Source organism: Drosophila subobscura, chromosome U (genome assembly GCF_008121235.1).
Source record: "Drosophila subobscura isolate 14011-0131.10 chromosome U, UCBerk_Dsub_1.0, whole genome shotgun sequence".
NCBI lineage: Eukaryota > Metazoa > Arthropoda > Insecta > Diptera > Drosophilidae > Drosophila > Drosophila subobscura.
Window position 1 is genome coordinate 23399555 of NC_048534.1, and position 12095 is coordinate 23411649.

At 50.3% G+C, this 12095-nt stretch overlaps 1 protein-coding gene across 3 annotated transcripts in view; it reads right to left on the bottom strand.

Annotated features, from left to right (window-relative positions):
* Positions 1-216: 216 nt before the first annotated feature.
* The window catches only part of LOC117902273 (protein turtle), a 58782-nt gene continuing 46903 nt past the window's right edge, over positions 217-12095 (bottom strand). The window contains exons 1-7 of one of the 3 annotated variants that reach the window (XM_034813539.1): positions 10467-10997; positions 8110-8689; positions 3210-3512; positions 1869-3142; positions 1700-1800; positions 1342-1630; positions 217-1287 (exon numbers count right to left, since the gene is read on the bottom strand). In XM_034813539.1, the coding sequence (XP_034669430.1) occupies positions 1076-1287; positions 1342-1630; positions 1700-1800; positions 1869-3142; positions 3210-3512; positions 8110-8459 (2529 nt within the window). In that variant the 5' untranslated portion in view covers positions 8460-8689; positions 10467-10997 and the 3' untranslated portion in view covers positions 217-1075. Of the gene's footprint in view, positions 1288-1341; positions 1631-1699; positions 1801-1868; positions 3143-3209; positions 3513-3584; positions 3815-8109; positions 8690-10466; positions 10998-12095 lie in introns of those variants that run through there. The other 2 variants (XM_034813533.1, XM_034813540.1) reach the window with 2 other exon arrangements.

A 12095-nucleotide genomic window follows, 5' to 3' on the forward strand; every position in this document is an offset into this window, starting at 1 on the left:
CAGTTCATTTTGTTCGAACCAATTGCTTAAACGAGAATTTATGATATAGTTGCACTTCCTCTGAGAGGAGAGGCTGAATATGTTGCCACAGATGTTTAGTTTATACAAAAATTTCACTTTTGTCCTTACAAATATCACACCCAAGGGCAGGGCAATCTTTGGATCTTAAGAGAACATAAAAAGGGTAGAGCGAAAGAGAGGGGTAGAGAGTAAGGCTCAAATGATAATTGCATCTATTTTGGCATGATAAATGTAGTTCGTATAAAATTAAACTAAAAACACGAATTACTAAATTAAAATATAATAATCACAAATACGCCGCAACAAATTCTGATTGGAGCCCAGTACTACTGTCCCTTCCAGCTGCTGCTGCACCTGCCCCTCCCGCTGCCACTCCCGTTCGTATCACAAGGGGAGAATGATGATAAATGTATCCCTAGTTGTAGTACCATCCCAGAACTTAGTTACTAACAAAAAGTAGCGAAAAAGGTGGGGTTCCCAGAAGAGGAGAGGGAGTCTACACACACACACACACACACACACACACTCAAGCTACAGGTTAGGACGGAGTGAAGAACGTTGGGAAAAGGAATTTCTTTTTCTACTTTTAAGTTCAGACTCTTTACAGCTTTTTTGGTCACAAGAATAATTGTTTTCTACAGCAGCAGGAAGGGTGGGGCAGGGGGGCCAGCGGCACGTGTGCGGGATGAACGAACCAAACTAATTATAGATGGGTGTTTAGAATATTTAGTAACTACATGTAAATGTATCTGAATGTGTTTTGTGGGTATGCAGCGCAGAACAGAGACTACAGCGACTACAGAGCCTACAGCTTATCTATGTGTGTGTATCTGTATTTATCTATCTATCTACAGATAAATGTTATAAGAACCGTGTGGCTGCTGTTTTGATACCCTTCTGGCGGTAACCTGTGTGTGTTTCTGTGTGTGGTGTATAAACGTACAAAGCCTAAACGGGTGTTAGGGGGAGAAAATTGAATAACTACGTTGATCCTTTTGATCCCTGAACTTTTTACTCGTATTTACAAATGGGGGGGGGAGCTACTAGGAGCCGCTTAGCGTATCATATGCAGCTTCCAGCGCAGCACAAAGTACGCAATGATGCGCAGGGCAAAGAATATCCCCGTTAGGGCGACGGCATCCACCCAGAAGCGTGCATTGTCCATGGACATCTCCTCCAGAAACTTCTTGGGCATGCGATAGTGGCAGTACATTTGATTGCACTGCAGCTTGGCACGATCCATGCCATAAATGGCCACCATGGCGCCTGCAGGGAGACTGAATTAGAGCGGAAAATCTTAGGAGCAGTGTTCAGACTCACCCTCAAAGCCATAGCGCACATAGCTGACATACGTCACCCACTGCAGGTAGCCTGGAATCGTGTCAAAGTTCACAAAGAAGCCGGAGAACAATATCGTGGGTATGGTGGTAACTGGACCCAGGAACACGCCCGTCTCGATGTTCATGCCGGCGCCAATGAGCAGCCCCAGCGACTGCGCCACCAGCGAATTGAGCACCTGAATGAGCACAAACATGGACACGCGATTCCACTCCATGGGCTGCGAGGTCAGATAGTAGACGACCAGAACATAGACGCTGGAGAAGACAATCTGCGGAGAGGGAAAGAGCAGCTGTTAGAGAAGAGCAAACTAGCGGGAAGGAGTGCCTGGAAGACTCACCTGAAAGGGCATATCCGCTATCGTTTTGGCAAAGTAGAAGGCCTTCAGGGAGTACCAATAATTGAGATGCTCCCGCACGAACACAGACATTTCCGTGGGAACTGCAAAGGGGAAAAATAAATCAGCAATCAGCGGAGCAACAAAGGAGAAGCAACAATCCCCCACTCACAGGTCAAAATGGTTGGCATCATCGCCGTAAAAGTGGTGAAGAGTGACACAAAGAAGATGCAGCCCGCATTGCTCATGATTTTGGATGCCTCATTGCCCACATCGTAGTAGATCATGCCAATGATGGCGCCCACAATGACATGCGAGAAGAGTCGCATGTGCGTGAGCATCCTGTCCCGCATGATGGTGCGAAAGGAGCGCTTCAGCAGTATCCAGAACTGCTGCCAGCCGCTGGTGGGGAAACCCGTCTTGTTCGGCAGCGTCACCACGCTCTCGTGCGAGTCCAGCAGCGAGGTCATGCAGCCCACAACGCCGCCAGTGGTGGGGCCGCCCGCGGCGCTGCCTGGCGCACCGCCGCCCTTGGAGGAGCTGAAGCTGCAGCTGTCCTCGTTGGTTTGTGGCATCAGAATGACGGCGCTGCAGTCGGAATTCTGCGACTGTTGCGCCTCCAGCTTCGGTGGTTTTAGATCCTCTTCCGGTTCGGCATCGGCATCCCCTTCAGCATCCAGTGGATGTTGTATGTTGCCCGCGAGCAGCGGCTTCTCGTCCTCCACGTGCAGCACGGCACTCACCGTGGTCTTGGCGGGCAGCAGCGTGAGGCAGTAGTCCTTGTGGGCGTACTTCTTGCAGGCGCCACTCTTGACGGCATCCACGAGCTTGGGCACCGCATCGCCGTACTCCCCAGAGGCCACTTCCAGTACATAGTCCGCGGGATTGTGATACGAGGGGCACTCGTAGCCGAGCGACGACAGATACGGCACCAGGCCGCGCACCCTGCCCTCGTAGACGCACTGCCCCTGTGCCAGCAGATACAAATGGTCGAACTTCTCGAAGAGTCGCGCCGAAGGCTGGTGGATGGTGCAGACGATGGTGCGGCCGCCGCGTGCCAGCGAGCGCAGCAGCGAAATCAGCTGGAAGCAGGTGGAGCTGTCCAGGCCCGAGGTGGGTTCATCGAAGAACATCACGGGGGGATTGTTGACCAGCTCCAGAGCAATCGACAGACGCTTGCGCTGCCCGCCCGACAGATTGCAGGTCAGCGTGTGCGCCGACTCCTTGAGGCCGATGGTCTCCAGGATCTCCTCGACGACCACACGCTTGGCGTAGGAGATCATGTGCTTGCCGAGCTTGAGGTTGGCGGCCACCATCATGGCCTCGCTCACCGTTAGATTGGCAATCAGGACATCGTCCTGCATGATGTAGCAGGAGAGCTTGCGGAATCGGCGCAGATTGCGCTCCTTGCTGTTGATCATCACCGAACCAGAGAGTTGGGCAGTCCTTCCAGGATAGGGAGAATGATTAGTGAATGTTTTTTTAGTTGGAAAAAAGTATTTTTGAGTCTCACTTGTAACCCGCGAGGATATTCATCAGCGTGCTCTTGCCCGCACCCGAGGGACCCATGATGGCCGTGATCTCGCCATTGCGAAACTTCCCGGAGACGCTCTTCAGGATGGTCTTGCAGCCGCGACGATGGCCGACGGCCACCGAGTAGGATATATCACAGAACTCAATGTCCACCGGCGGCCGCTGGGGCAGGTGGGAGAGCGAGATGGTGCCCTTCTTCTGGCCATTGCTGCTGCCGCTGCCATTGTTCAGCACCTTGGGGGCCAGTGCCACGCCCACGCCATTGCACAGGTTGTTCTGTGACCTAGAAAACAGTTCAAGCAGAAGCGTAATCCGTGATTAGTTGGGGGTTGGCTCTCGGTTGTGTGGCGCCTACTTAAGCCAACATGGGGCACAGTCCTCGGGCCGCTGCAGGGCGCTCACACAGCTGCCGTTTTTCGTGAGTTTTGCCTGCACAAAGGACATGGAGCGACGATGTGGCATCTCCTCGTAGGTGGATCTACGACGCTGCAGTAGCTCCGCCTCGAAGCTGGAATTCTGAATGCCGCAGCCGCTGTTCACGCTGCTGCAGCGCGTCAGCGTCATTTCCATGTTCATTTTTGTCTTTTCCCTTTAGCTATGTGAATGCCACATGATGTGGCACCTTCGCTAACGACCTGAATGGGGGCAATCAATCGATCAATCAGCAGCATTTAGCGGCAAGCCACAAGGGGAAACGGAAACACCCAGACACCCAGCCAGCCACCCACACAGCCACCCAGCCAGCCACCCACCCAGCGACGCTGCAAAATGCCAAAGTTCGAGTCTCTCTCTCTCTCTCTGTCGCGTGTCTGGGGGTTTCATTCATGAAATGTCGCGCAAAAACAGGGAGGGGGGAGGAGAGTGAGAGCAGTGCTTCGAGTGCGTTTTCATTAGTGTGACGGGGTGGGAGCCGGTTGGCCCTGCAGCGCGGGGCCAATGCCAATTAACATTATTACATGTCTTTCGGGTGCAAATTCGTTGAGGGAGCTAAATGGATGATTGCGTGATTGATTGGAGGCGGAACCCAACCACAACAGAGGCAGATAGAAGGAGAAAGAATCTCCCAGAGGTTGACTCTGTATATTTATCTGGAAAATAGCAGCTTATCAGCGCAGCAGCTGAGGCATGAGCTGAGTAGAACGTATCTATCAGATACGCACGCACTTCAAAAGCCAGCCAAGGGGGCACACGGGTTGGATTGGCATCCTAGCAATTTGTCTCTAATTTCGCTGCCGTAAACGGAGTCAAGGAAATTGGCTGGAACGGCGGGGCTCTGCCCCAATCAGCTGTTTGGCTGTGAGCCATGCGAGGCGGCCTCTGCGCTCTCTCTCTCTCGCTCGCGCTCTCGCTGCTAACTGAATAACGCTACAGATACCGATACGTTTAAGCAGGGGGGAGGGTTCCTACTACCACTACCAATAAATAATAAACAATTTCTCATCGTCATTGTCGTCATGGTGGTGCTGCTCAGTCCGGCTCTCTGCTCTGCATTTGGGCAAAATGTTTAATACTCTTTCCGCTTTTGGGTGGAACATTATTTTATTTAATGTTTATTATTTATTGACAGTATTGGTAGTGGTTGCATGCGCCCATTAATGTGTAAAACTCTTTCCTTTACGGGGCAGTATATTATTTATTTATTGTTGGTGTAAAGTTCTCCCCATTTGGGGGGTTCTAGTATTTATTTGAGGATCATAAACAATCGCAAAAATATTCAACGAACCCTAAAGAACAACTTCTACTTTTGCTTTTCTTGCAGATCGCACTCCAAGAACCTATTGGATCTGCCATTCAATTTGACTTGTAAATTGGCCCCTTGGTAAGTGTATCTTTTGCTTTGCACTTGTATTTATCTTTTCTCGATTGTTTTGTTGTTGTTTTGCTTTTTCTATGTTTGGCTTTAGCTTGTTGGCCTCTTTCGAAATACGATAAATATATGAAGACCCCGTCAGACCCGGTCCCCCCTCCCATAACCGAAGCAACTTCTGCTCGTATCTGTAATTGTAATTGCAACTGTGTGTGTGCCTGTCGTTGTGTATCCATAAGTATGGCGAATCGTTTCCCGCGAATATCTGGGTGCTCGTGCACCTAAAGCTCGGGTACATTCTGAGTGCGCATGCACTCGCTTGCACTCACACTCGTGCGGTGAACGAACTCAACGAAGCGAGCGAGCGAGCGAGCGAGCGAACAGCAGCGAACGAAGCGAGCACGAGCAGCGCTGTAAACTGAACGAAGAACGAAGAAAGAAAGAAGCAGTTGCTGCTGGGGCAGAGGGAGGGGAACTTGCTTTGGTCTTTGGCTTGCGAAATGCACGCGATATTTGCACTTGCATTTGGTCAAAGAAGAAAGAATACAGAAATAAAGAAGAGAATTCCCTGGGGGGTGCACCCACAGCTCACAGTTCATAGTCCTAGCAATGCAATTAAGTTCGCTCAATTGGATTCAAATTCAACAAAGTCACGCAACGCCCCACTCGACAAGGGGAACTTGGAAACCCCTCCGTCGCACACGTATTATCAATCTTAATGGCAGCTAATTGTAACATCGATTGCTGGGCTACCTATTTTAATTGATTGATTGCTGGTTGGCAGAGTCCATAAAGCAGCTGCCACAGCTGCTGCTGCTGCCTGCCACAGTTCACACGAGTTCCAGTGCCTTACCGCCTGAACCTTGGCGAGAAGTTACATTGTGTCGCTTGCGCACTGATTAAAGTCGCCAACCGGAAATATCAGCACTCGACTGTGTGGATTAGATCATCCATTGCTAAACGACAATTAAACAGCTCATAAATGCCACACACACACAGGGAGGAGGACAGTGGCGGTTAATCAACGAGAGACGACGCTAATAAAAGCATTAAATTCCCTCCTGCATGGAGGGCGCACTGAGAGCTTAATCCACTTGCGTTGCAGGCGGAATGAACAGCAGACAAAGGACACTCATCGCTGTAAAGGATACACTCAAGCAGAAGGTCAATCAAATATGCAAACGGATGTACGTTTGCAGGCGGGTTGTGGGTGTAGCCCACCGCCTTCCGTTGCCCTCGAAGGTCAGTCCAGGCGGTTGGCGGTGCCTGCCACGAGCTTAGATTTACAGGTTGCACGGCGTCCCACAGTCTCGACGGTCTTGTAGCCTTTTTGCCGCAACTTCATATTACATAACTGGTGGCACAGGTTCACTTGCCAAAAACAAAACAAAAAGCACGTAAAAAACGACTGCGGATATGCGACTCCACACCTCCCCGTTGCTCCCCGTTGCTCCCCGTTGCCTATTGGGTTAGCATTTTTCTTCGTTTTCTTTTTGTTTTTTGTCTAATATTTCTATCAATATTTAAAGCGAAAATTGGAGACAGCCGGCGCCCCATACACAGGCAAGTGCCACACAGAACTAAATGCCGCACGGAGTCCAACTGCCAGACTACGGGCACAACTTTGGACAGCAGCAGGCTGTCGCGTGGCGTGGCGTGGCATGGCGGCATGTTCGATTTTTCCCAACACAGCCAAAAGGCATGCGGCGCCAGCCACTTGCTCTAACATTCAGAAGGAGTTGCTGGGCTGAAGGAAGCAGCTGGAGATTTGTGGCGGTGGGGAAAGAAGTTTGCTTGAGGGAAAAGTCTAGGGGAGAGAGGCAGCAGGGGGAGGATATTAGCTTCATGTAAAGAGCATCCTTTGTTCGGTGAGGCGGGTTCCCCCTTTTTGTCACTGGCTTTTGCTCTTTGGCGGCGGCATTTCATTCAGCTCTCAGCACCCTACCTCCCGTTCCTCCCCCTGTTCATGGCTGGATACATTTCTGTGTGCGTTTGTTTTTGTGGCATATTATTTATGGGGCAACAAGCCAGGGGCGGGACGGGGCGGGGCACTTAAAGCCATTTCTCTCCAGGCGCTGACTGGCCGCTTGATTGCTTCAATTGTGCCGCACATATGCCAGAGGCAGGAGGAGGCTGCCGCCTGGATACACCGGCAGGACCTGGTGACCTTCCACTTTTAATTACACTTTGCGCTGCATTGATTTCCACGTGGATAGAGCGGCAGAGGGGAGGGGAGGCGTGGCTGTGTGTGTTTGCGTTTTCCATTAGATCTCTCTTCTATTAGCATTTTAATTACGCTTTTGCTTCGGCTTCAGCTTCAGCTTCGGCTTCGGCTTCTGTGCGATGACAGCTCAAGGCTGCAGCGCGGCTTGCCACCTGCACGACTGACTTCTGAAGGATACTCCCACAAGCAAGCCTCAGTCCCAGATCCCACTTGAGCCACAGAACTCGAAGTCTAAGGAAATATCTAAGGAATGAATTTTTAACTGATTTTCTCCCAACATTTGTGGCTGCATAATGCTGTGGCACTGCTCCAGTTTGGTGGGCGCCCATTACCATGCCGACACGCCATTTGTGGAGCTACACACAGCGAGAGAAGGATGTCAGATGTCGGATGTCGCTTTTCGAGTAGAAGCAGCCATCGATTTTCTGTAGTTGCTTCCTTCGTCCTCTTGGCGGCGCACCTTGATGGCGTGTCTGTTGGCCTGTCGCGTGGGTGCGTGGCAGATACGGATATTACGGAATGTCCAGACCCAGACCCAGTCCCAGTCCCATTAACGGACACATTGCCATAGCTAATTTTGAGTCGTGTTCCATAAATAGAGAGCCAGTTCCTGCCCCCCCTTAAGGCTCATTGTTTCCTGTGCTTCTGTGATTTGTGATTTAAATAGACAAAAGTGGAGCAAGGGGCACAGCTGGGTGGGTAGGTGTCAAGGCGTTATAAATGAGCTGTGCCGCCCGCCCATTCCTTGTAGCATAAATAAAGGACATGGTCCTTGGGGCCACACACACAAGCATAATCCCAGATAATGCCATTAGTGGCAATAGCAAGGAATAATGGACAAGGACTCACCCATGGTTCACATTGGCATTGCATTGCTTCAGGTCGTTGGTCATCTTCTGCAGCGGCAATCCCTGCAGCGGCTTCAGCAGTGGCACGGGTGTGGGATTTGGATTGGTATTGGTATTGGGATTAAGATTTGTATTAAGATTGTGATTATGTGTGGGGCTCTGGGAGAGCGTTGACAGCGTGGCGCTGTTGTTGCTGCTCTTATAGAGCACGGCATTTGGCGGTGTTGTTGCTGCTGTTGCAGCTCCTTCGGCGATGTCTGTCGTTGCTGTTGCTGTGGCAGGCAGTATGACTGCCTTTGTGGCATTGCATTTGTCCACCAGGGGCACATTGGAGGCCTGCAGTTCATCCATTCTGTGTGTATTTTGTGTGTGCTTCTGTATTGAGTATCCGTTTCAGTTCGTGCAACTGCAATTGGCATTCGGTTGCGTCAGCATTTGGCTTTCTTTCTTTCGAATTTCTTAGCGTGTGAATATTGATTTGTGATTCCAGAATTTGTGACTCTCTTGGGGATGCTCCTCTTGGGCTCCTTCTATTCACGCATCACACGGCATTGGCAGCTGCTTTGGAAGTACTTTTGGGTCTGCAAAGAAAGGGAAATAATTGTAGTCACCTCTGTCGCTAGAAACGCTGATCTCTGCGGCACATAATTTGTGCTGATTGATTGAACATACACCCAAGTCCAAGCCCTGTCTGTGGCCCGCCTTCAATCTTCATTACATCACAATTGGGTGGCAGCGGGAAGCTGACATTCTTTTGGGTCTCGCCTGAAGGCCTCTTACAATACGTTGCTCAATATCAGACACATTCAGCTTTGAATGCTGTGGCTCTAATTGCCACACAATGGGGCACAGTCGGGCAGAGTGTGTAGGCAGCCAACATGTAAACGATAGGCGATAAATTCAATGTCAGAGACTTTTGAGTGCTGCCCTCTGCTGAGTGTCGCTGTCCCTGCCCTTGTCAGTGGATCTGTCCCTGCCCCTGGGGCAGCATATCAGCTGCTAAAAACTGCAGGAACTTGAAGGTTTCCATGAGCTCGGTTTGCCTGCACCGACCCAAGAGAGAGAGAGTATCAGGTGCAGGTGCTGTGGTGCAGGTGGCCGGCACTGGCACCGGCTACGATAAGATTTCCACTGGCTAACGATGAGCCAGAGCGTATTCTGGTAGCACTTTGTACGAGCCCAGCGGAGTATTTATTACAGATTTTTGCGTTTGTTTGTTGGCTGCGATTAGATGCGTGGCCCGATAGGCTTCCTGCTGCCCACTTTTGGCTTCCTTTTGGTGCGCTAATCGGCGTTGTAAGGGCCACAGCTAATCTGCCAATTATTGCTTTATATGCGACGAGACATGCGAGTGGCGGGGCTGGGGGCAGTGCGGGGTTTCCGCGAGGTTTGTTGCCATCTCTCGACGGATGAAGGCAGTCGTCGGCTTATCGGCGACGGCGGCCACGCCGCTCAGGCCACGCCGCACAGCTGCAAAAAATTGTCTAATCGGGCAATCAGACGGAATCAGCGGAAGGCCCGGGGACTGATGGATTTTTGGGGAATTTTGCGTGGCCCAAGAATTCGCAGAAAACTTGTTAAGCAGCTCAAGTGGGGGAGTGTGGGAGCGTGGGGAGTGTGCGTGGGTTGGCGGGGTGGGTGGATGACCTGCGTGTAGAGGTCCTACCCTAATGCCAATCGATGTAGGTCATGTCTGTCGAAGAATCTACTGGCAGCTAGCTGCTGCTGCTGCTTTGACCCAACTTTCGGATGCTCCACTTCGACAGAGACACGGAGACATGCGACCCGCGACCCGCGCACTCACTACCTCGTTTTATTCGTGTATTAACAAATGGCGGGCCATGGAAACATTTAAAAACATTCAACGCCAGAGCAAGAGAGCAGAGCAGCAGATTGCGATGGTTGCGAGGGGTGTGCCGGGAGGGCAAGAGAGAGCGCACGCGCTCTCGCCAGATAAAGATAGAGGCAGCGGCAGCAGCGGCAGGAAGACATTAGAAGATACATATGACGACTTTTCCCCGTAGAGCAGAGAGTACGGAGAGAGTGCGGCGGAGGTGGGGACAGCTAACGGCGTGCTATAATTTACCGCCTCTGGAGTTTCTGGTGGTGGCTGCCTGCGACGGGGAACTGCAGCTACAAGAAAGAACCTTCAGACTTTTGAGGGTTCACTGCGTTACGATTGTGGCAGAGCGGAAGCGCTTAGAGCTAAGCTAGGAATGAGCACCATTCGCATTCGCTTTTGGAATATATTCTATTCATTCCATTCACTGACGACGCAATTTCCTCACACGCACTCGACACTCGCACTCGCACTTCAAAATTTCTATTCGACTTTTAATGTAATTTCTTGGGCCTCACCTTTTGGGATGATGGCAAATGTTTCGTTTTCCTCTTCCGAGAACATCAGACCAGGCACAGGCACAGCACAAAACGTGTTTTCGGTTTTATTAGCATTAAATATTTCGGTTGTTTTTTTTGCTTTTGCTTTTTGTTGTTGTTGTTGTTGGCCACTGCCAGAGATATTTATTTGCTCTGCCGCCTCGCCTCCCTTTTTGTTTTTGGCCACTCGATCGCGCGATTTATAAGTATTTGATTATTACGAGAGAGCAAACATCGTCTGATTTTTATTCAAATGTGCCTCGAGGTGGCAGCAGCACCACAAACAATCTCTTGGATACGTTTATGTTTGTTGTCTTTCTGTTTTGTTGCAGGGGCAAGCAGGGGAGTTCTGTATTACAGCTGCGACTCGGGCTCCAAGGTGGTATGAAACGTGTTTTATTTTCCACAGCAAAACGCGAGAGTGGATAGTCCGTCTAGCCGTCCGATCCGCCCCGTAATATTTCGGTGAGGTGAGGCCAAAAGCAACCAACGCGAACGACGAAGAACTGTGAAATGCGGGAGCTGCTGTTTGGCAACGGAGACGAAAACGAACCCCAACAGCAGCAGCAGGCAGCAGGCAGCAGCACTAGAAGCAGCAGCAGCAGCAGCAGCAGCTGAGAAGCAGTGCACTATGGGGAGTTTTGAGCACTTTTTGTGGCAAAAATTAAGAAATATGAATTAATACATTTAATTAATATTACGCACTGAAAACTCTAAATTCCACTCATTTTGTCAGATGCCTCAAAAGACAAGAAATAATTGTCGTATTAACAGCGCAAGCCTCTCGCTAGCGAACAGCTCTGTTAAAAAGCTGCTAACTTAACAGTGGTCAGCTCTGTTACATTTAGGACTACATAAAAAAAAGGAAATTAATATAAAAATAATAATTTCTTAAGTTATTTTCAAAAGTAGGTTTTGGCCACAAAAGTTTTCTTATTACCCATAGTACAGTGTGGCTGCGCTCGCTCTCAATTGCTCTCTCTTTGTGTATTTGTGTAGGGAGAGCGGATACGATACTACTTGGGTTTCGTCAATGGGGAAGTCGTCGTCACACATTCGCTCTCTCTCGCTCTTCGTCTTTGTCTGCCGTTGTTCAATTGTAATGTTGCCCATACAATTTACTTGCTCAGCGCGCTGAGCTCTCTGAGAGTGTGTTCGTGTGTATGTGTGTGATAGCTGCGCATGTGAGGCAAGGCATGTGCGTTGGTGTGACAAACAGCTGACTGTAAACAGAATGCTTTGTCTTCCCAGCCAGCCTCATGGCGAATGCAGCAGCAGCGGCGTGATGAGTCCAGATGCACTTGGTGGAGTCGCCTTACACGCACTTCCACTCCCCCCCTGCAGATTTCCTTGGAATTATCAAATTAAGAGAGAAAGAGGGTGACCCCAGGGCTTTGGCGGAGGAGTAATCGCATTTCTGCTCATTTCCATGCCCGTCTGGAACAATTGTGACCTTTGAACCGACACGATCACAACAGAACAAAGCACAAACACAATTTTGATTTCTGAGCAGCCGCAGGAGGAGGGAGCAGCAGCAGGCAGTTATACATATCTGCGAGTGAGCAATAACCGACTCCTCCCCCCTGCACCCCCTAAAAATGGGTTTCT